Below are 24,299 nucleotides of genomic sequence, written 5' to 3'. Positions count from 1 at the left end.
TTGGACCCCTTTGAGCTTACGGGGTTTTCACTGTTAAGTTTAGTTATCATATAATCAGATGAAGAAAGTCAGCAGCCTAATCTGCAAGTTCTGCACAAGAATCAGTGTGAATTGAAACTTTGAAAGTCTTGTGTCCAACATTACTTAAGTCCCATACATATATCGATGGGAAGTGGAATTTCTCTTCTATGATTGTTGCGGAAATCAAGGAACTGATGAAAATCTTGACATATGCTCATGCATGCATGCATGCATGGTGTTCTAGCTTATAATTTTTTTTATTTTATATTTTTTCGTTTCTTGGTCAAACAAGGAAAAGCACCTCAACCCATAATTAAATAAGCTGTGACTCTGATCTGTGAGGCTTTACTTCACTCGGCTATAGGTTTGAATCCAACAAATTCCTAAAAAAGATTGTGAATTTGGTATTGTTGTAAGTCCTAGTCTACACGCATTTAAAGTGTTGGGATCGGAGACAGCTTAGAGAGTTAAGTTTAACATCTTGTCATCGAAACGTGATGCGCTTGTTCTGACGATATGATGGGTATCAAAGTATGTTAAAGGTGTTTCATGGGTAGAAATAAAGAGAGGGCGGGCATGCAATTCAAGCTGCATACAAATTAATTGGTGTAGTTTATGCATATATGTGTGGGGTTTTGGTAAACAAAATTTGGTATATATCGTCCCAAGATGTCTAGGAAGAGTCAGAGGTTGTTTTGCAAAGGACCATGCTCATAGGCCAACCCTTTAATTACTTGTAGCGCACCAACATCACTTTCTGTCCTTCACTCCTTAGCTTCTTTAATTTACCCCTTTATCTTTTACTATTTTGATATTATTGTGTTGAATTGTTATTATGTTATATATTGTGTGCATGTGTTTGTTAATTTGAGGAGTTATGATCTTCAAGTTTAATTTAATTATTGCTTTTGTGGTAAATTTTTTCATTCATATTTATCTGGCTGCCCAGCACATGGGTGTTGGCATGAGAACTCTACATCTACTATACTAATAAGAGCCAAAGAGAGTTAGGCCTAAAATGGGTAGAAAAAATGGCGGTCAAATTATTTAATCAAATAGATTGTTAAGATAATTCAGATTAATATTATTAATAGAGATTACCTAATTTAACCTTACTTTTATGATTATCCGTTAAGTTTTCCGTTAATAATATTCTCTTCTCCGTTAATATTCCGTTAACTTTTAACTACCCATTAATTTCTATAAGAAAGATCGTAGGTTCGAACCTCATCTCAATCAAATTTGACATAATTAAGTTTCTCACTCTATTTACTCTTATTAAATTAAATAAATTAGTAGCAACAAGAAAAAATAATACATATGTATTTCTGTAATTTAGAATTATATGTCTACAATACCTTTATTTGAAAAAATTATTCATTATCAAAAAATTAAATTAAATAAGAGAAATAATTTCATTATTATATTGTCTTTATTTTCTCGCATGCAAAGATTCTTTACATTCAAATTTATCAATTGATATTCATTACATTGTCCATTATCTTATTTTTACAATATCTTGTAATTAAATATCAAAGTTATAATATAAAATAATGTTATATATTTATTTACCAAGTATTTTATTAATACTATGAAAAAAATTTTAAAATAATTTGAAGCTAATTATATTAACTACTTGGGGATTGGTTGACAAAGAGAGTACTCAAATAACCCAACAAATTGAAGCGGAATCGCTCTATTTTACTCTTATTGAATTAAATAAATTAGTAGTTACACCAAAAAAATGATACATATGTATTTCTTTAATACCATGAAAAAAATAAAAAAGAATAATTTGAAACCAATCATATTAACTACTTGGGAGATTTGTTGACAATGAAAGTACTCAAATAACCCATTACCCAACAAATTGAAGTGAGAAACTACCTTTTAATATCTTTGGAATATATAATATTTTAAATTTCCAATTTTTTTATTAATTTATTTAACCTTTTTTCTTAAACTAGGGATTTCTTTATCCACAATAACTCATTCAACAATAATGGTTGAACCAAATGAACCCCAAACAGAACACCTAAAGGAAAATCCATAGCTTCTATATCATAATCTCATTGCATGACGTTGTTATCTATGCTACCAACAATAACCGAATTTCAAATAACACACTACCAACAAAAAGGAAGAGAACAAATAGTAAAGATGAAGACAATGACAATGTTACTCAAAAGAGAATTAAGAACACTTAAAAAAATTCAAATGAAAAGTAGTATTTATTTAGACTATCATTTTTAGACCAAATATTTAGACTATCGATTTTACAAGGTTGCAAACATTTATTTTAGTAATAATTATAATGAATTTTCTATATTATCTTGGATTCATATACTTTGAGTTAGATATTTAAATTAAAAAAATTCGACATTCAATTACCCATGCATAAACTTCCCCTATATAATCTTGCATTGATATACTTTCAAATATTTATTTAAATATAAACATTGGGCATTAACCCATACGCGCAATGCGCGTATAAAACTAGTTAGTATCATATTGTTTGTTTTAGGTCTCGTCAGTACTTATCTCATACATATGACCTTATACCAACAATATGTGTATGAACAGATATTACAGCGCAATAGATCAAAGTCAGTGCTCAAATAAAAAAAAAAACTAAGAAGAAATTTTTAATATAGGGTTCTGATACCAAATGTTAGATATTACGTATACTGAATACAGGAGTATGATTATTTTGTTTAGAAATCTAATCATTTATTGACTTAATCATTTACTTGTACCACAAGTCCACAACCACTTAATAAGACAGTATAATATATTATATTATATGTGAGAAAATACTTGCACCTATACCGCTAGAACTAAAAGTTTTGTATAATAACTAAAAAAAAATTACACAATTAAAATGATTAGACCGCTCCGATTACAATTCATTCAATAACGTTTCTTCTACCATTCTAACTGTACCAGCTGTTCATCCATACACTCATAAGTGTACTAAATTGATGTGGTACATTGAATCCCATTCCGGAGTCCGCATGTGCAGTGGTCGCAAATTTAGTCTACCCAACTATACACATATTTTAACCAATTTACATCAACCTATCAAAATAGGACAGACACCGAGGAATCAAGAAAAAACAACACATGTAAAGTAAATGAAACATGCGTCACCAACCAATTGACCCAAAAATTCACTTCACAATATCTACGATCTCACTACCTTAGCTTTTTAGAAGCTCACGAATGGCATACAACCATGCACAATATCAAGGAAGGGTCCCCAACATGTACTAATTAACCCTTTTCTGAATCTTTTTAAATTTACTCTCGATCTTTTTCCTATAATACTATTTCTTAAATTAGTATTATTATGAACAAATTAAAAGAATCAGAGTAAAATTGACATAACTGTCACGGGCTGAATAACTTTAAAAGTAAAGATTAATATTATTATTTATCATTCCGATAAATAAAAAAAGATTTAATTCAGATATATATAATATATATCTAATCTCCCGGCAGGGAACAAAGTTACAACAACTTACAATTCAACACCACCGCGAGGAGATTAGTAATTAGAGACATAATTATGAACTAAAAACCATAAAATTAAATCTCCCATAAATGTTGGAGTCATAAGTTAGATTACAAGAACCCCATCCATCCATATCAAAATACACTTTTGACTGCACTGACAGCTCAATTGATTCTTGAGTGATTGATTCTGACATCTCACAAAGCTAAGCCCTCTGTCCCTCGGAATAGTGGTCGGAAAATTAAGGTTTACCTAAGCATCGACGTTAGATTTTCGAAAACATATTCGTCGCAGGGGATAGTGAGGCCCATATCGCCGTGGTCGAACCCGAACTCTTCCTCGGCGCGTTGAAGGAGGATTTGGAACTCCGGTTGGGTCAAAAACGAGATGGGAACAATGTACCTCGTACGGTTCTCGCCTACATAGACGGCGAAATGTCCCTTGGGAACGTCAATTGGGAGGCCTTCTTCATCGTACCCATGTTTTTTCCCGAGTTTCTTGAGAATCTGCTTGATCATTGCGGTCTGGGCCTGCAGTTTCTTTGACTTTCTGATACCCATTATTATTATACTGTTCTTGAGGGAGCTTTGGGGGATAATGGGGAAAAAATGAGTTAAATGTGAATCTGTGATGATGGGTTTTTGGGGAATTGTAGGAATGGGAGGAGGGTTGAGGGATATATATATAAGATGGGGATTTAATTTGGGTTTGATGGAGTGAAATAATGGAGAAAGAAAGGGGGGAAAAGGAAAGAATTAGAAAACAACAAAGGCATGTGGAGTTGTGGGGGTGAATAAGAGACCTTCAGTTCAGCCATAGAATTTATTACTTACTGTTGGCTTTCATCAAGACATCATGGACCCTTAGCTTGTAGAGGTTAGTGCATTAAGTTGAGGAGAAAAAAGAAAAAGAAATTTTATTCATTATATTGCTTAGTTAATTGGCTCTTCTTTGTCTTGATTTAACTTGGGAAACTTCCTCTCATTTTCCTTCAATGGCCTGGTTTCTTGTCTTGGATGGGTATATTCTCAAGTACATTATGCTTGCAGGGTACATGGTATTAACTAACATAAACTTATATTAGTTGGAGTTAGTTTCATTGTCATGTGTAATATAAAGTATAATCCTAAATTTTAAGTGAGACTATTAGTGGGCTATACCTATTGAGTTGGTTGAGACGTAAAGTAATATGATCAGTGTTTCTTAGCTTGGTATAACTAGCTGAGATGCAAGAAGTCATGTGCGATAAAAGAGAAAGTGCGACGGCTTGAGGCCAGATCAATATGGGCTGACCAACTGACCTGATGAGCCATCTAGGGGAAGATATGTGGAGGCATGACTTTAGACCGGCTTAGAGTAGGCCAACTCCATATATTGTATAAATAGCTCACTCGATCCCAACCAGGATCATCTTGTACCCATTCTCACTACACTCATTTCACTCAATAGCAATACCCGATTGCCTAGAGTCTCTCTATCGATCGATCGGCGTACTACTTCTATACACCCTGTACTATTCACCACACCATAGAAAATCCTTAGACCACAACCTTATTTACGCTATCATGTATAATATATGATTTTGATCTAATAAATTATGTATGAATGTATGATACTATAGGCCAAAGTTAGAGCGAGGTTTGTGAAAAACTATGTTAAAACAACTTGTTGGGTCTAGCTTAGTAGGCTATATATTGATGACCGACTTGGCCACCCTAGCGTATTAATTCAATAATGTTAAAGTCATCTCAACCCATAGGTAAATTAGTTTGACGAGTTCAGAATTATTTAAAAATACATATAATAAAAACTCTCCCATCACTCTGAGTGATTCATATCCCTTTGATTCTTACTCAAACATTTGTTAATTTCCTCCGATTCACACCAATCTTCATCTTAGATTGTTTGGTAAATTATGTTAGGATTACCAACCGTATAAAACAGTAGAGTGCTACCATTCACTTTCCATCCATAATTGTGATCAATCACATCTTTGAAATATGACTATTAAGCATTGATGGAGATTAATCAAGGGGAAAGAAAACTTCAACCAAAGTAGTCGTTGGGCCTTAATCATATATAGCGCAAAGTTCCTAAATACTTTAATTTTTAAGATGGTTTCAATTAAAATGCAAAGTTTTCGAAGACTTATTTTCCAACAATTATATACCAATGTATGAATATTCAATATGCCTACTCAATTTGAACTGGTCAACTATGCGTAATCTTATACTTCATTTCATACAACCCACAAAGTTTCTAAAGATCAGACCGCCTAGGTTGGGCTTCAGATCATCCATATGGCAAAGTTTTCAAAGATACTATGATATATAGTAATGATAATAAAAAAAAAAAAATTACTTAAACAACTTAGAATATGGATTTAGTTTTTAAATAATATTAAAAATTGTTGGAGCTGTCGCAATCTAGATTGAAAAAAAAAAAACATGGTCGTTTTAAGGAAGGGCAGAAGCACATAGGGTACAAAAATGCCACTTGATTAATATAGCTGAACCTACACATAACAATGCTTTATAATTTTAATAATTTTTTTTTCTTTCAATTCTTTCGTAATTAATGCTTAACACGCTATGTGTTGCAAAGTGGGGGCATCAATGTGACAGACAAAATGCCATAAATCATATATAAATCTGTTGTGTTTGTTTCCAATAAGATAATTTTTATATTTTATGATAAGATCAGCTTTCTAATTTACTAAATTATGGACCGTACGTACATACGTACGACTAAGATCCAGTAAACAGTTTATTAATTGCTGCCACAAAAATAGTTCCGCAAGGGCAGATCACAAGCAAATATTCAAAATCCACCCGGCAAGCGGCAATTGGTAAGCAAGTTGCTATCGATTCTTTATAGTTGTGGTTTACCTCTTCAGTGTAATTTGTGAACTATTACACATGAAAGAGGTTTACCCAATGCATATCATGTGTTCATAGTGACTACAAATTTCTCTCTTCGTCCAAAACAATAATAAATAAATTAATTAAAAACCTAATAGCTTGCAATAGTTGATAGGCGGGATACAACTGACTCTTGTATGTGTGCCTACATATTAAAAAAAATTGTCGAAGTTTTTTTTTAAAAACATGATTGAGAGTTAAACTGTGTGGACTCGATCGATATAAAGCAGAGCGAATCCAAATTAATTTCACAGTAGTGAGAATACCAAATGTTGTATTTATAAATAATTTTTTTTTAAAAAAAAAAAAAAAAAAAAAACTTACAGTGAGACCCCATGGAGCAGTAGAGTACTGGAGATATTCAGAGATGGTGGAGTTCTTTGTCTCAAAAACCTGTAGGCTGATGTTGGAATAATGTTGTGCATGTTTAGTCCTTTGAGAAATATTATCACTATCTCTCGATCATAGTGTCACTCAATATGCAATATGTAATATAGTATCAACAAAGTATATATTATTATTATATATGCATGTCCTCCATCGTTTAATTCATTTCATGTGACGATATGCTTTCAAAATGACATTAACTTTAATTAATGTTTAATTTGTTTCATGTGACACTTAAATGCAAATACTAGGTAGCAGTTTGCCAGCTTGTCACTGTATCTCTAATCTGAGCATTAATAACATAGTACTTAGTTCATTTGTTATGAGACTAAATATTATATATATAAATGGTATTACAATCTCTATATATAAATCATAGTATGACTATCAACAATTATATATTGAGTATACTACTATGTAAGTCCATCTATAAAGCATATATCATAGCAACATACTAACCTGATGTTTTATTCATTTAGTATGATACTATGAAAAAAAACAAATCTGATAATATAGTATCAAAGTTGATATTATATACACAATTTGTAGCATCCATTTTTCTTTATAGTAGTGAGCACTTATGATTGATATTGAATTATATGTTTCAATTTTAAAACTTTGAGAATAAAAAATGTACCTGCATTCTATACACACACAAAATGTGTCTTTTATAAAATTTATTCAACAAAATAAACTACCATTTTCACATCACCAACCTAACATTTAGCACATTCATGGAATTAGTTGAGATGTAATCAAGAAATGACATTGGTTGATGGAATGTAATATGCATTGTTTTCGATCAAAATGTGAGCTTTGTTGTTTTTTGGTGTACCGACAAAAACAATCGTAATTTAAATTTTCTGTTAATAATACCTTAAACTATAATGTAAAAATTATTTATTTGGTTTATGACAACATTGATAATTTCTATGTCATTTATAACTTTTTATTAGTTAATATTACTCGTAGAGTCGGAGGAGATGATAGATAGAGAGAAAGTTTTCTTTGCCAACAAAAAGGGAATAGTATGGGCGACTGAGATGCAGAGTTGGGCGAGTATATATGAAAGGTATGGAATGACATAAAGGTGTGCGCTGCATGGAAGTGCAGAGCGATTCAAACAAAGCGATTATTTGGATTAAAGGCCAGTGAAGTGTGGCATAGTTGTGGCTTCTGAAATGAGAGGTCTCAAGTTCAAACACCAGTGTAGGGTATTAACTCTTTGTGTTTCAGTAGGTTGAGAAAGTATGAGATACTACATAAAGGTGTGTGTTGCATGGAAGTGCGAAGCGATTCAAACAAAGCGATTATTTGGATTAAAGGCCGTGGCTTCTCAAATGAGAGGTCTCAAGTTATTTGGATTAAAGGCCGTGGCTTCTCAAATGAGAGGTCTCAAGTTCGAACACCAGTGTGGAGGTATTAATTCTTTATACTTCAGTAGGTTGAGAATGGGCTTCTCAAATGAGAGGTCTCAAGTTCGAACACCAGTGTGGAGGTATTAATTCGAAGTAGGTTGAGAATGTATGAGATACTACATTGTAATAGAGTCAATACTAATGCGGAAACAGCTCAACTGGTCACAAGGGAAGTATTGTGAGATGCGGGGCAGCTCAACACAACACAGTTTTGAATTCATTTCAAGTGTTGATGGATAAAGAATTGTGCTGCTAACTTTAATTGTTACAATGCAATATGAGATTCGAACTCACAGCTTTCCATATGTAATTACAACTTGGTGCCACTAAACCACAAGGTCTTGGCCAACATCTAAATGTTGTTAAATATAGATTTCAATTAATAAATAATACTTTATATTTCAAAACTACGTTGAGGTGTTAAATCCATGACAGTACGACATGGTCCCAGGACAGCTCAACGTACGGACCCTGAAGTCCCGCGGAACGCGGAAGTACTAATGAACGTACGTAGTTTGTACTTAAAATGATTTAATTAATTTAAGGAATTAAGCATACCCATGTCAACATTATACATCTTAATTACTTGATTAGTGTACCTAAATGAAGGACAATACGGCTTAATTCGGATCTTAGTCCATTAATCATTGTTTCTTCTCATTTTAATTTTTAAGCTTAAAATTAATGAATTTTAGCCCTTCAATTATTAAAAATGCACCACTTTGAATACACTATTAGAACTTAAAGAGTTAAAGTACGGAATACCATATGTTTAAAAATTGAGAAGCCAAAAATGAATATAATAATGCAAGGACCAAAATTGGAATTAACTAAAGAAGAAAAACTTATATATTATCGAGAGTAATGTGCTCTATACGTAATTAACATGAAGCTTAGTCTAACCTAAAAGAATAATTTTTATTTTTGGTCCTCAACTTTTGTAGTGTTCTAACTTATAATAATCCATCATCATTTTTTGCACTATTAGTCCCTAAACTATGAACTTATTATAATTTTTATTGTGAAAATTGTTATTTTTGTCCTTAATTTATTAGGTAATTGTTATTTGTGTCCCTAGTTCTTGCATGTGCTCGTATTTTGTTATTAAACTTTTATTAAGGTTACTATTTTCATCCCTAATTTTTTAGATAATTGTTATTTTTCATCCTTCATTAATTCTTGAGTAATTTTTACAAAATTACACAATAATTAAGGATGAAAATAACAATTAGGGACAAAAAGATCAAACTAGATAAAAGTTTAAGAACAAAACATGAGCAGAGGCAAAAACTAAAGACAAAAATAAAAGTTACTCAGTAACTCGGGGACGAAAATGATAATTCTCTTATTTTTCGCCTTCAAGCGAGCTTTTGACTTAGCCTAGCATATATCACTTTTGTGCACATGTTGGTTTTATATGGTATGTAGCCCGAAACCTTGTAGGAATTAGGGAATACTAAAATAATAAGAAATTCATATATGAGATACTGCATTGTAACATAATTAGTAATACTAAAAAAAAAAAAAAACTCGGTAATGGATTATAGATGGAGATGCATGCTACAAAGTCGAGAAACTAAAATTAGAAAAAGCTCAACACAAAAACTATTTAAAGACGGAACATTAAAACATATCATCATACTGAGATAAATCTCACTACTCAATGGATCGATAAAGAAAACATTATACTCCGTATTATTGTTTGCTCTTTGTAGGTACTAGGTATTGGTCTTTGCTCCCACTTAATGTTGTGCTGAATCACCAGATTTAACCCTTCACTATCCTGTCGAGTCGGAGTTTGGAGGCCAAGTGCGAGAAAATTTGGCTTCTATGAGCAAGAAATGAAATTAAAACATGATTGTGTTTTATAATAAGGTGGCACAATTACTGAACATAATTAATGCAGTTGGTGGGTGATTATAGGCAGGGCAGCTAACTAACTTACCGATCGATGGATCTCCCTCCCTCTTTGATTAATTAAATAAAAATAATTCGCAGTGTTAGGCAGAAACAGCTGTGCGATGGCGATTACAAGACTCGAATTGAAGCGCATAGAGGACAAGAATCCGGAAAGCCAGGGTGTATGATTTCTTGTATTTTGCACTGAAGCGACAGCATATACAAATGTATGTATATTCGTATGTATGTATGTATGGACTAGGAAGGGCGGTGATAAAATCTGGAGTTACAATATATGGCTGATTTTAATCCATGTATGTATGTATAATGTATGTATGTACTGTTGACAGATCATATCGATGATGATAAGGTTTAAAAACATGATCGCGCGTGTCCTAAACCAAAAAACGTCATTGGAGATTCAATTGGTTGTCACCATTATCTTATCCGTTAATACATACAGCTGTGAGCTGTGTGCTTGCTTCTCGTACGACTCAGAAAAGGGGGATGGAATCTTGGAATCGGATCGATTTGAGTTTGCGCTTTGATTCGCATTATATTGTATTGCTGGCTTCGATTCGATTCCGAACATTTGGAAGAGGAAGGCCGGTTCGGTGGTGTTGGACCGGAATCTCGACCCTGTAATGTCTGCCGGCGGGATGTCGGCCGCGGAGTTGCATAATCGTATCTTCTGATGAATTGTAGCGATTCAACGTCGCTACAATGTTTCATAATAAATGAAACCTTTGTCTATTGACTCTGTTACAATATATTATCTGTTAATAATTACTTTTTTAATCTACTGAAGTACAAAGAGTCAATATCGTCTTCACTAAGCTCAATCCCACTCCCTTTCATATGAGAGTTCAACTGGGTGCACTAGATCACATGGTCTTGTCTATTATTAAATCCATATGTCTTGGCTATTATTAAATCCATATAGATATATATATAAAGTTGTAATTTTAACCAAACCACTGTCACAATCTATCATGGTCACGGTTCATCGTGGGCTTCTTAATTTCAAGGTTTTAAATTTGACTCTTTATAAGAGTTGTTTATTAGTCTTTTTATTTTGAACCGATCAATTATAGTTAATCTAGCCTAGTTTATCTCATTGTAATCCTTAACTTGTTACAATCACAAAGCGTATTTCAATTAGAAGATTACGATATTTTCCGTAAATTATAAGAAAATGTTCTATTATAAAATTTGTTAAGAATAATTGAATAATTTCACAAACTTTTCTCCCTTTCCACTGATTGATCGTAACATATATGCTAAATTTTTTTTGTTTTTAAATACAATTAGAATCTGCTCAGTACACCTTGTATTCTAAAAAAAAAAAAAAAAAAAAAAAACTTTGCAAAAAAAAAAAAAAAAAAAACTAGAAAAAAAAAAAAAAAAAAAACTAGAAAAAAAAAAAAAAAAAAAACTAGAAAAAAAAAAAAAAAAAAAACTAGAAAAAAAAAAAAAAAAAAAACTAGAAAAAAAAAAAAAAAAAAAACTAGAAAAAAAAAAAAAAAAAAAACTAGAAAAAAAAAAAAAAAAAAAACTAGAAAAAAAAAAAAAAAAAAAACTAGAAAAAAAAAAAAAAAAAAAACTAGAAAAAAAAAAAAAAAAAAAACTAGAAAAAAAAAAAAAAAAAAAACTAGAAAAAAAAAAAAAAAAAAAACTAGAAAAAAAAAAAAAAAAAAAACTAGAAAAAAAAAAAAAAAAAAAACTAGAAAAAAAAAAAAAAAAAAAACTAGAAAAAAAAAAAAAAAAAAAACTAGAAAAAAAAAAAAAAAAAAAACTAGAAAAAAAAAAAAAAAAAAAACTAGAAAAAAAAAAAAAAAAAAAACTAGAAAAAAAAAAAAAAAAAAAACTAGAAAAAAAAAAAAAAAAAAAACTAGAAAAAAAAAAAAAAAAAAAAACTTTGCAAAAAAAAAAAAAAAAAAAACTACTAAATATGTCAGTCATTGTCTTGGGCCTAGAGTACTAGACCAAACAACTAGAGATGACTTGGGGACGGGCCAAAAATTGTGCAATGAAAGATCTTTTTCACGAATTATAAGGCCCATCTGCCCAAGTAGTCAGGGAGAATATTAAATATTAAGACAATCCAAATAAGGAAAAAGAAAGGAAGATACACAGCTGATCTAACGGTGTAGAATTCATTGTCCAATGTCCATTGGGCCGCCATACATATTAGAGTATGACTTAAATTTTTCATTGATTTATAGGAGTTTGAATCCATAATGGTACAATAATGCTTTTGGAAATTTGTTCCTAAATAAGCTCCAGTTGAGACTTAAATAAATTAATTTTATCTCGTGAAATTTTAATATTAATGTAAAAAAAAAATTTTTTAAAAACTAAATAGTCAATGAATAAATATAGTATTATTGTCACGTCTAAAAGTGAACATTATGAGATAAAATTAGGAAAAAAAAATAGCATTCCTATTTCCTAGTGTGGTCAAGTCTACACATTTTTGTCTAAGCTCGTTGCACATGATTTTTTTAGTGCGATTTACCAATCTTACTTATTACATAAGAGTAGAGTTTATTCAATATATACACCTTTTGATAGTGATTAGTGAATGTGGTTCCTTGTCAAAAAGAAAAAAGAAAAAAAGAAGCATTTAATGCTCCATCTTTTTTTAATATGTGAACAAATAAAATAAATGGTAGGACCACTTAATTTTAGAATTTTCAAAAATTTAAAAATATTTTTTTTTTCCTCGTTAACATTTAACAAGTATGGGCACTCTTTAGCGTTTTTCTCTTCTCTGAAAATGGGTGAGATACCAATCATTTTTGTTAAAATCGAAATGCCATTTCTCTACTATACAAAAATTTATTAGTACTTTTTCTTTTTAACAAAATAAAAAGAAACAAGATTCTAAATAATTGAGCATGACTTGCTTATGTTATGGTCAACCCAACTCATTTCAAAAGATCTATTTAACCCAACTTATATGGGAGGTTGTTAATATCTAACTCATATTACAGTTACTGCATGATCTAACTCATTTCAAAAGACTCAAACAGTCCGGCTCATGTAAATTATGGTAACTCAGCTAAACTCATTTTGAGAAGTTGCTCCCACACTGCCGCTGGTGAGACTCGATCCCTGATCTTTCTTCTCATACTTTACCTATGTGACCAACTGAAGTGTTATGATTGATATGAAAAGACAATCTTTTTCACTTTTCTTTTGTTTACCCAATGGGTAACATGTAACTGAAACATTATTCCCAAGTGGGATTCTTACCAATTTTGGTTTAAAAATAACCAATTATAGCAAAATAAAGTAGGGAACTAGAAAGGAAAAGAAAGTAGGAAGAGGAAAATGGCAAGAATGGATAGAAAACGCGAGGGTTCATTTAACGATGGATGTATGCTTAGGTTTCAGGGCCCAGAAAAGTCAAAAGGACAGAATTAATGTTGTTTGTGGGCCCCTCATCCGCGCGTGTGAATTACAGTTACAGCTTGCACCGGTCGGACGGTGCCCATTTCCGTAGGCCCCACTCCTTCCCCTACATCCTCATCTTCTCATTCTCTATTTCTGTACAAAATTGCTCTAGAAAAAAAATTACTCCGTGTATCATAATATTCATTATGTTAATAATTTTTTTTATATTTTTAAGTACACATAAAATGATTAACTCTATCATGAGTAGAAAAATCTACTTATAAATAAAAAATATATATAAAAATAATTAAAGGTTTATTTGGTCCTAGAGCCAAATACTTGGTAATTCGAATTAGTTTTAGGAAAAATATTTTGTATGTTTGGTAGTAGATCGACAGTAAAAAAAATTATCAATATTATTGTTTGATTGTGTACGACCTATAATTTGAGTAAAGATTTTAAAAATACAAAAATAGAAAATCAAGGTAATTGATCATAATACAATAGCATCCAACGCACGAATATGAACAAAAAATCACAAACAAAAAAAAAAAAAAGAAAAAAGAGTCTTAGAGCACTAATCTTATGTAGTGAAGAGGCGATGAAATGAATATGAATGAGAATGGATTAATGAAATGATATTTGATTTAAATTAGATAATGAGTTTTTTTAATTATAAGAATAATCAAATCTTATGCCGATGTTTTAAAAAGTTGTTAACCAAATAATATGTATGACTTTCATTCACATTTCTTATGTCTAACCCCATAAACCAAACACACCCTAAGTATGATCACATATGGACACGAACAAAAATGTTAGCATTATTCATTCTTGTACCTATCTTATAACTATGTACAGAGAAGAAGTAAATCTTACTATATAAAAATAGAGTGGTATATTTTTTGTGGTCAATCGAATAATGTATCTTATATAAATTAAAGATCTAAGTTAATTGATAATTAGATTACATATTTATTATTTATATATTACATATTTTGTATGTGTATGATTCTTAATTAAATGATATGCTTTGAAGTTAAACTAATAATTAAAGTGTACATTTTTTTGGTATGTATAAGTCCAATATATATGGACCGTACATGTATTTTTAATATAGAATTTACAAGTCGTAGGATGAATTAAAACCCCGTAAAATATGAATCATCATTAATTATGAGATGAGGACTGACAATAACAAAATTATAATTAAATAATGAGTCGGAAGGTAATGAATCCATTAGGTAGGCAGTCTACGTTCCCCCACCCCCCAGCTGTAGGCTAACTGGATCTCAATTTGGATATATATATATATATATATATATATATATATATATATATAGGATCGCGTTCTGGTGCGTACTGGCCGCCCAGGAGAGAACTGCAGACGAATCACAGCGCGCCACGTGTCCGGAATGTAGTTGCACATAACGTTATAACTAGGTGCACGTCATGTTATAACTAGGTGCACATAGGTGCACCCGGTTGCATAAATGTTAACAAGGTAAATTACTTGCACCTACAAGTGAAAATAGGTGCACATGTACAAGTAAAATATATTACAAGTGCAAGTAAATTGTACAATGAGCATCAATACTAAGTGCACCTAATGTTATAACTAGGTGCATCTAATGCTATAACTAGGTGCACATAAGTTGCAACTAAGTGCATGAATGTTAACAAAGTAAATTACTTGCACAAGTGCAAGTAAAATGTATTGTAGATGCAAGTAAAATGTATTACATGTGCAAGTGAATTGTACAGTGAGCATTAATACTAAGTGCACATAATGTTATAACTAGGTGCAACCTATGTTATAACTAGGTGCACCTAGGTTGCACCCAGGTGCATGAATATTAACAAGGTAAATTACTTGCATTTGTAAGTGAAAGTATTTGCGAAAATAGGTGCATGAATATTAATAAGGTAAATTACTTGCACTTGTAAATGAAAATAAGTGCGAAACTAGGTGCACTTGTAAGTGAAACTAGGTGCACTTGTAAGTGAAACTAGGTGCACTTTTAAGTGAAACTAGGTGCACTTGTAAATGAAACTAGGTGCACCAAAGTTCCAGTTATTTACGAAAATGCCACCGCGTCATTTTTTTAAAATTGCATCTGATTCGTTGATCTGGACACGTGGACGGCTGTGGAGCGTTCTCATTTCCTACCTGGGCGAGAGTTCGCACGAGAGTGCAACCCTATATATATATAATTCTCTATAGGTAAAATTAAGTACTACCTCCGTCCCAAAATGATTGTCTGGTTCGTTTAACGAAGCTTGACTGAAGTAATTTTTAATCCAATTTTTCATATTATTAAGTTTAGCATTAATATATAAAATTTATATATTTAGAAACTACATTAAAAGTACTATTAAACACAAAAAATTAAATTTAAAAATAATAAAAAAATTACTAAAGAAAATAAGCAAAGAAGGAAGAGTTGATTTGACCAATGAATAGTAAATAGGACAGGTAAAATGGGACAGAGGGAGTAGCATTTATTCATACATGACGGTAAGGATGATGTTAGAATAATTATGTTTTTGGTTAGATAATAATATTAGGTGGGTTTATTTTTATAAATAATTAATAGTAAAAAAAAAAAGACCCTTGCGACATGCTTGACGAAGAGTGTGTTAACAATAATTAAATTTATAATTTTATGATTAAAATCACGCGTCATTCACGGAATAATCACTTATAGAGATCAGAACTGGTTAATATTTTTAAGCATATTAAAAATGAAAAAACAACAAACAAATTAAAGAAAAGAAAACTAATGATCATGTCGCTGATCTGATGAGCTTAAAGTTGAGGAAAACTAATACCCCATAATAATGATTGCTCAAATAAGAACATTTTAAATTCTTAAGAGGCAATTATAGTTGTTCGATCATGTCAAATTGATATTTTATTTTTCACCATATTTTGATTAATCTCGACTTAGTATTTCTAAATTGTGTACATATTTATATGTAGATGGATTGTAGTACACTAGTACGATATATAAAAATATCATACGTAAATAAGTGAGACGTCCCGGCCCCCTCTCTTGATCTCGGAGCCTTTATATAAAATTATTTCTTGACAGTTGTAACTTCTCGTAGCTTTCATCACTTTTTTGCCTGAACTCTTTCTTTATTTGATTAATATTATTTATTTATTTATAATAATATAATGGAATGTTATTCCATCAAATTAAAACTTTAATAAATTTTTGTTAAGTACTTATCAAACTGAATAGTTACAATTAAATTATTATCTACTCGGAAAAAAAAAAACGAAATAAAACAGAAATATAGCTACTGCACTTGTTGAAGATATATGTCAGGTCTTTCCCATCGGCAGCCTAATCATCATCATATTAATGAAGAAAACTTTTTTCGCTACAACATCATAACTAGTGTTATATTATCCTGATTCTTAACAAGACACATACTATAAAATATAAAATTTGCAGTTAGAGATTTTTTTTTTTTTCTGAATTTTAAATTCTAAAGAATGATATAAAACAAATACTGCCAAAGACCTTGTGGTCTAGTGGCACCTGGTTGCACCTTCAAATGGGAGGAGTGAGTTCGAGCCTCAGTGGAGGCTGTATTGGCTCTCTGTGCTTCATTGATTGTTGAGAAAGTAGCCATGAACAGATACTACATTGTAATAGTGTCAACAAACGTTCACAATTTGAATTGTGAACATTTAATTTGTATAAGGTGGACTCTGGTCTAAAACACACAATTTATAATATGAATGTTCAAAATATAGTATAACTATTGCAATAATGATATATAAAGATAAATGAAAGCATTTATGAACATAATTATGGACATAACTTCTATATGTCAAACCAATTTAGTTGGGGCATTGGTGGTGGGCAATAATGTTGATTGAAAAAGCTTTATGAAGGATGACGGAGAAATTGCATGATTGCAATACTCCCTCCATGTAAGTGCTGCTATGACTTTTTAAGCCAAACCAAGCCGCTATTGGTCTACCAAGTCAAAGCAACCAAAAATTTATATATATTCATTTTGCCCTACCATACAGTGGGTCTCAATCCAGAATTGAAAAAATTAATCTCATCTTAGAATATGCAAGTATCAATGCATTAAACGAAATGAAAAAAATAAATATATCAATGCAATTAAACTAAAAAAGTAACTATATAAATTTAAGAATTAATGCTATATGGATCCTTCAAGTAGAGTGGTTTTGCTAGGTTTAGTCATAAACTTTTAAATTGACCACCCATGGTCCATCGACTTTCAAATTGTTACCAATCGTGGTCTAAGTTAATCACTCAGGCTCCTTCAACTTTTAAAATTTAACCAGACATGGTCCCCTGGAAGGACCACAATTAGTTAAAATTTGATGGTTGAAGGACTATAGGTGATTAACTTGGATCGGTTGATATGTGAATAAAGTATTTATAAATAACCAAAACAAATACTAGAGTACAGTACTCCGTATTATTATAAATAAACATCAAATTGTCTAATCATAAATCATAATTGGTCTTTATACACTGTACTTAAATTGTTTGCTAGTAAATTAATTTTTGTGATATATAAAATTGCCACCAAACCATGTGTGGATATAGTGCATTGTTATCATAGATCTGTTCTGAGTGAATTCCATCTTATAAATCAATTTAAATTTTCGTAGTTGAGAGTGAAACTTAAAACTTTGTAATTATTAAGCAAACTATCTAATTAACCGTCAAGGACCTTGTGGTTCAGTGGCACCAATAGTTGCTCCCTCATACAAGAGGTTGTGAGTTTGAGTTTCAAAGGATGCGATATTGACTCTTTGTGTTATTATATTATTTGATTAAGCAAATGAGAAGGGAAAAAATGTATGGTATTTGTACGTGTAATTGGACAATAGAGATAAGGAAGTTGGATAGAATAATGAAATGAAGAGTGCAATTATTGTATTATTTATATTGATATTTCATTGTCATTACATAGCTGGATTAGAGGAAGCAACAATGACTTGAGACAAAGATATTTCCACGTGCAACCTCCATTTACACAACCCCACTTTTATCAACGTAACCTCCATTTATACAACCCCACTTTTATCAATCATAATGTGTACAATGATCCACATTACAATGTCTACCACATATAAATATTTTTATTTTTAATGGAGTGCAGATTCATTTTTAGTGCTTTATAAATTTATTTTTAATATATAATATTAAAAATAAATTTATACTATATTAAAAATTAGCGTTGACTATATAAAAATGAACATATATTAGTATGCAGACCACATTCTATTGTGAGCCATGCATGATAATTCGCCCACCACTACGGCAAATTATTGCATGGACCACGGTCCATACAGCTGTGTGGACAAAAAATAAAAAGTACATTATTTTTATACTGAAAGTATAATACAGCTGTGTGGACAAAAAATAAAAAGTACATTATTTTTATACTGAAAGTATATTATACTGTCAAATAATGTACCTTCAGTACAAAAATAATGTACCCTAAAATAATGTACCTATAATACAAAAATAATGTATTTTTTATTTTTGATCCACACAGCATGGTCCATGCAATAATGATTGCACCACTGTCACACCAATCGCTTTCTTATAGTATGTGGGCACTTCAAAACTTTAAGATACATCTTTACACATAGACAATGTTTTTCTTTGAAAAAATCAAATTAAATTACGTGTTTCATCTTAACTAAAAGTTTAAATTTATAATTGAATTATACATATATATTTTATATATTATATGTTCTAAAAAATTAAATTTATTTCTCCGAGGCATAAAATTGATAAAATGATTTAATTTTTTTTAATATCATGGTGTTCTTCCATTAATGAATGGTTTAAATTAATATTTTAATCAAACACCACTATGTATGTATGTATTGAGCTTGAAATTATTATTGGGGAGAATTTGAAGAGCTGAAATAATGATACTTGTTTTAATGTGATTATTTTAAAATTAGATTTTTATTATAATTCTATAAATGTGATATCAAGTATATATCGAGAAAAAAATATTAAAAAAGAAAACTATTCTTACCTCTCCTAATTTTTCTCCTCCTAAATTCCTCCATGACATTACTTCTAATTATTGAATTGGGTGCGATGAATTGGCTCCCCACTAACTTTTAATTAAAAAAAAAAAAGAAAAAAAAAGTAAAGTAATCAATCAAATAATGTCATGTCAAGAGAAAAAAAAAAAAAGTGGACATCGCCCCAAAAGGGGTTGTCGAGTGGGTGAAATAGGTTTCTCATCGTACTAGAAGGTTATGAGTTCGATTATTACCAACACTTTATTGGCCGAACTCATCGTACACCCTTAGGTAATAGTTGCAGGCTTCCTAGTCACCCCCAAAAAAACTTGATAACAAAGAATAAATTTAATATATAGATTAGGTGAATTAGACCCTATAATTTATCTATGAATTGTAATATCATATCGTATAGACAAAACTCTAAAAGCTAAGAAAACATCACAAACTCTAAAAGCTAAGAAAACATCACAATCGGGTGTTTATATTCTAATGTTCCTAGCTAGGAGTGTTATCCTAGTCTTCGATGAAGACTCTTAAATGCCCTTAGATTCAACATCCAAGACTTAGATTAGGATCATATGTGGTCCTAATTCTTCATTCTTTATGTTGTTTATGTTAGTGGTCCTAACTATATGATTAAATCGTACGACTTTAAGTACCAAAAACCAGTTTCTTAATTAATTAATTGAGTGTTTTTAACTTCCAAAGGGATGATGGTGAATTGAATAAAGATGGTGTTGACTCTAAGCCCTTTGCCTTTCGTATATATGTAGATGAAAGGGTCTTCTCAACTACATGGCTACATGTATAATATATGAGCTTTGACCACTGAAATGGCTGTTAACGAAAAGGAACAAAATCATCAAAGGATAAGAATGGAATTAATATCACCTTTTGCCGACATCTCAACACTCAATTGGACTACTTTTAGATTTTTGAGTGATGATAGAAATCCGTAGTTATTATGTCAAAGTATGTATTGAGTAAATTTTATTTTTGTGTAATAGTCTGTTATAGTTCATAAATCACCAAAGAGAGGTAATTTGCAACACTCGAAAGACCATGTGAGATGGTTCGACTGAAAAGATGTTGCAAGATCGAATCAACCTCAGTTGTAACTTTTTGGTGCGAGAGTCATGCTCTACCCAATTGACTGTCCTTTTTAGGGCAAAAGATAAGGGATCAGAGTAGCTGATCTAATTGATTGTGGTCAAGCAGCATAGCTGTGACTCTCCCAAATAAAAAGTCACAGATTCGATTTTCAGTGGGGGCATTGACTCTTTGTAGGTTGAGAAAGTGTATAACATGACATATTTATGCAAGAGTTAAATCTCCAACATTTCATTTGTATTATTAATTCACTTACCAACTGTCCTAAACTATTGATTTACATCATCAACTTAACTTGAAGGTTATAATGATGTCCCAAAGGTCAAAATAGCTAGGTGGATATGATGAGAAGCAACTTAGGTTTAGTTATTGTAGTAAACAATTGATGCATGCCCACTGCTTCCTAACTTCCCTACTTAAGTTGGTTGGCAGAAAGATAGAATTGAAATTAAACACTTCTTTTTTCTTTAAAATTTGGCTCAACTTTTGACTACTTACTTTATTTTCAGTCAAATATATACCGGCATGTTAGGTAAAGTGCAATGGCAACACTCCATTAACTCCGATCCTAAATTCACTTAATCTATATTAATGATTTTTTTCTTTTTAAAGTTGACAAGCAAGAGATAATATGGTAGAATAACCAGCATTACATGTTGTGCCGCGATATATATATGAGAGACATTAACAACTTATTGTTTAAAATTTTCATCTATCTCGATCTATTTGTGATCGATCAATATTATTAATCATTTTTTTGCGGGGATCAGTAGTAAAAGTTTTAATTTTTATTATTCCAAAGTGATCAAAACACAATTTCTTACTACAAATTGAATTTTTTTAATTACTTTTTGATGATCAAATTTTTTTTAAAAAAAATAGTATTTCCTTCTAAAGGGCTCTTTACCAATCTCATTGGAGTGCCCTATTATCGTAGGCATCCAGTCACGTTGCCCCTTTGGATTGTCCAAGAGAACATGCATGGCAAAGGGAACCTTCAATTTAGCTTAGTCAAATAATTATTAATTAGTACGACAATAATCATGGTAATAAACAATCATTATTTTTGACAATTTGTTGTCGAGAATCTTTCGGGGCATATACGGCAACTCCCTAACCCTTCTCATTTTTAAACTAGTTTGTGTAGTAATGAGTAATTACAAACTATTTTTCCTTATTTTTCACTAAAATAATAATTTTGATTATTTAATCACGACAATTATAATTATTTCAATCTTAAGCGATTAATTATATTTATTTAAAAGATTTAAAGTGTAGACTAATGAGTGCGCATGAGATGATGTTAGTCTCTTTCAACTTAATCAGAGATATCAAATTTGCATTGAGTCTTTGGAATTAAGCAAAATATATATACAAGGCGCAAAGGGAGTGTACCCTTAATTTTTGGGATTGTTAATCCCTATAACAAGGTTTTGGTCCTTGGGAGGAAATAACTAATCCAGGAATTGGGTGGGAAAAGGGATATTAGTCTCCAATATCCCCTTACACCTAACCACTCCTCCTAAACAACCGACACTAACATTGTTTTTTCTCGCCATTATATTTATCAAATATTTTACTACTAAATTATTTGGTCTTAATTTTTAAAATTCTTTTGACTATATTACAAGCTTTCCAAAGCGCCTAAGACATGTTGTGTTGATATTTAATTTTAAGTTTAGAAATATGAAATAATATAGACATAACATGAGGAGTACAAATTTATATAATATAGTTTTGGAATTATAGTACACGAATCCCGAATTTTTATAATATAGTTGTGGAATTATAGTACACGAATCCCAATTTTATCTCTTCATTTAGATTAAATACACAAATAATTTTATTTTAAAAAATTATCCTAGCTACTTTTGATTTCTTAAATATAACAATATTTCTATTTTTATGTGTAAGGGCTTCCTTGGCATGGAAAATTCGCAATTCCAATCTTTTTTTTCATGCTCTCAATTGGGAGGGCCACAGCTGTGTCGCTTGACCACAATGCTTTTGGCAAATATTAGGATCTTATTATTATTAAATTTTAAGTTTATAATAATTATAAAATTAACCTATTGTTTTTTAATTAAATCTTTTTTATTAATAAATCTTAATTGATGGCTGAGATTAGTCATTACTTTTTACTTGACTCTTATAATTATTAGAATATAAATTTTTTTAAAAAAAGTGGAATGAACTCCGAGAAAAATGAAACTTTTTTTAAAAAAGATATTATCTGTGCATTGCTGGATAGTTAGCGGGACGCTGAGACAGTGAAAGGGGGGATGGGGGGAGTGGAGCCCACAAGACACGTGCGTCGTTGCAATGCACGGTCACCGTTTGCTCGGCCCGGCCCACCTTTCTGGCCCATTCCTCTTGTTGTGACGTTAACATCGCATTATCTCACTTTCCCTTGCCCCTCTAAAATATTGTCAAGTTTTTTAATATTCTCTTTTTCCCCTTTTTTCTCTATTATTTTTATTGTTCACTCTCGATTTGCTATTTATTTTTTAAACAAAATCTACACTTGCACACGTGTGCTGATTGGTGGACACCGTCATGTGTTGCCCCTATATCATTTCCCTCATTTTTATCATTAAACTATACATTTACTTTTTGAGTTAATACTCAATTTAATCCCTCAATTATTACGATTTTATCATTTTGATTATTGACTTCCGAACTTACTCAATTTCATCTTCAAATATGTAATTTTAGTTAATAATTACATAGTTGGAGATGAAATTGAGCAAATTTAGAAGTCGATAATCAAAGTGATAAAATTCAAATAGTCAATGGATCAAATCGGATATTAACTCTTTACTTCATCTTTTATTTTATATTCTTTTTTTATTTTTTTCAATTGTGTCAGACTATATTATAGACATCATCAATATGTTTCAAGACCTATGCAACAGAACCAGCTTGATTTGTGTGAGTGGCCATGCACTCTTATCTTATAAGAGAGGTCGGGAGTTTAAAGTTTCGAACCCTCTCTTGTATGAAAAGATCAATCTGACCCGCACTCACAGTTCAAATTCAAACTAGATTAACACATGACTAAATTAGTTTACGTGAATAATAGATTGTGAGCAAACCAAAATTTTCTTTAAAAAATTAATATACTAATCTTATAATTATGCTAATGATATGTAATCATGTTTTATTATTAAATGTAACATAAAAAATTGATGGTTTTAAAAATGAAAAAGAAAAACAGGAAGAGAAGTGCGTATTAAAAGCTCCGGCGCTTGCCCACTTGGCGGCACAACCTTCCTTGCACCTTCTCCAAGCTTTAGGCTGAAAGTGACATCACTTTTTTTTTTCATTATTTTTTTTTTCTGGTGTGATTCAATTTTCAGTTCCAACATAATACAAGCTCTTGGAGAAAGCAAATATATTAAAAATAAAACAAAAAATTTGTTTTTAAAATGGTAGGTTGGCATCATTGTATGCACCACCGGTTTGAAACAATAATAGTTGCAATCATATATATATATATATATATATATATATATATATATATATATATATATATATATTGTGGCGAGTAAAATTATCGCGACTGTATGATAGTATAT

At 30.8% G+C, this 24,299-nt stretch overlaps 2 protein-coding genes across 2 annotated transcripts; one reads left to right on the top strand and one right to left on the bottom strand.

Moving 5' to 3' along the window:
- Positions 1–3,590: 3,590 nt before the first annotated feature.
- Positions 3,591–4,309, bottom strand: LOC116022987 (auxin-responsive protein SAUR50-like). The gene has a single exon (XM_031263914.1). It carries the CDS (start codon positions 4,093–4,095, stop codon positions 3,784–3,786), a length of 312 nt encoding a protein of 103 aa, XP_031119774.1. The 5' UTR covers positions 4,096–4,309; the 3' UTR covers positions 3,591–3,783.
- Positions 4,310–10,282: 5,973 nt separating this feature from the next.
- On the top strand, positions 10,283–12,251 carry LOC116023691 (splicing regulatory glutamine/lysine-rich protein 1-like). The gene is made up of 2 exons (XM_031264695.1): positions 10,283–10,342; positions 11,472–12,251. Exons 1-2 carry the CDS (start codon positions 10,283–10,285, stop codon positions 12,249–12,251), a joined length of 840 nt encoding a protein of 279 aa, XP_031120555.1.
- The last annotated feature ends 12,048 nt before the right edge of the window (positions 12,252–24,299 follow it).

This window comes from Ipomoea triloba, chromosome 6 (genome assembly GCF_003576645.1).
Source record: "Ipomoea triloba cultivar NCNSP0323 chromosome 6, ASM357664v1".
NCBI lineage: Eukaryota > Viridiplantae > Streptophyta > Magnoliopsida > Solanales > Convolvulaceae > Ipomoea > Ipomoea triloba.
The sequence above is the reverse complement of the archived record's forward strand: the minus strand, read 5'-3'. Positions and strand labels throughout refer to the sequence as shown.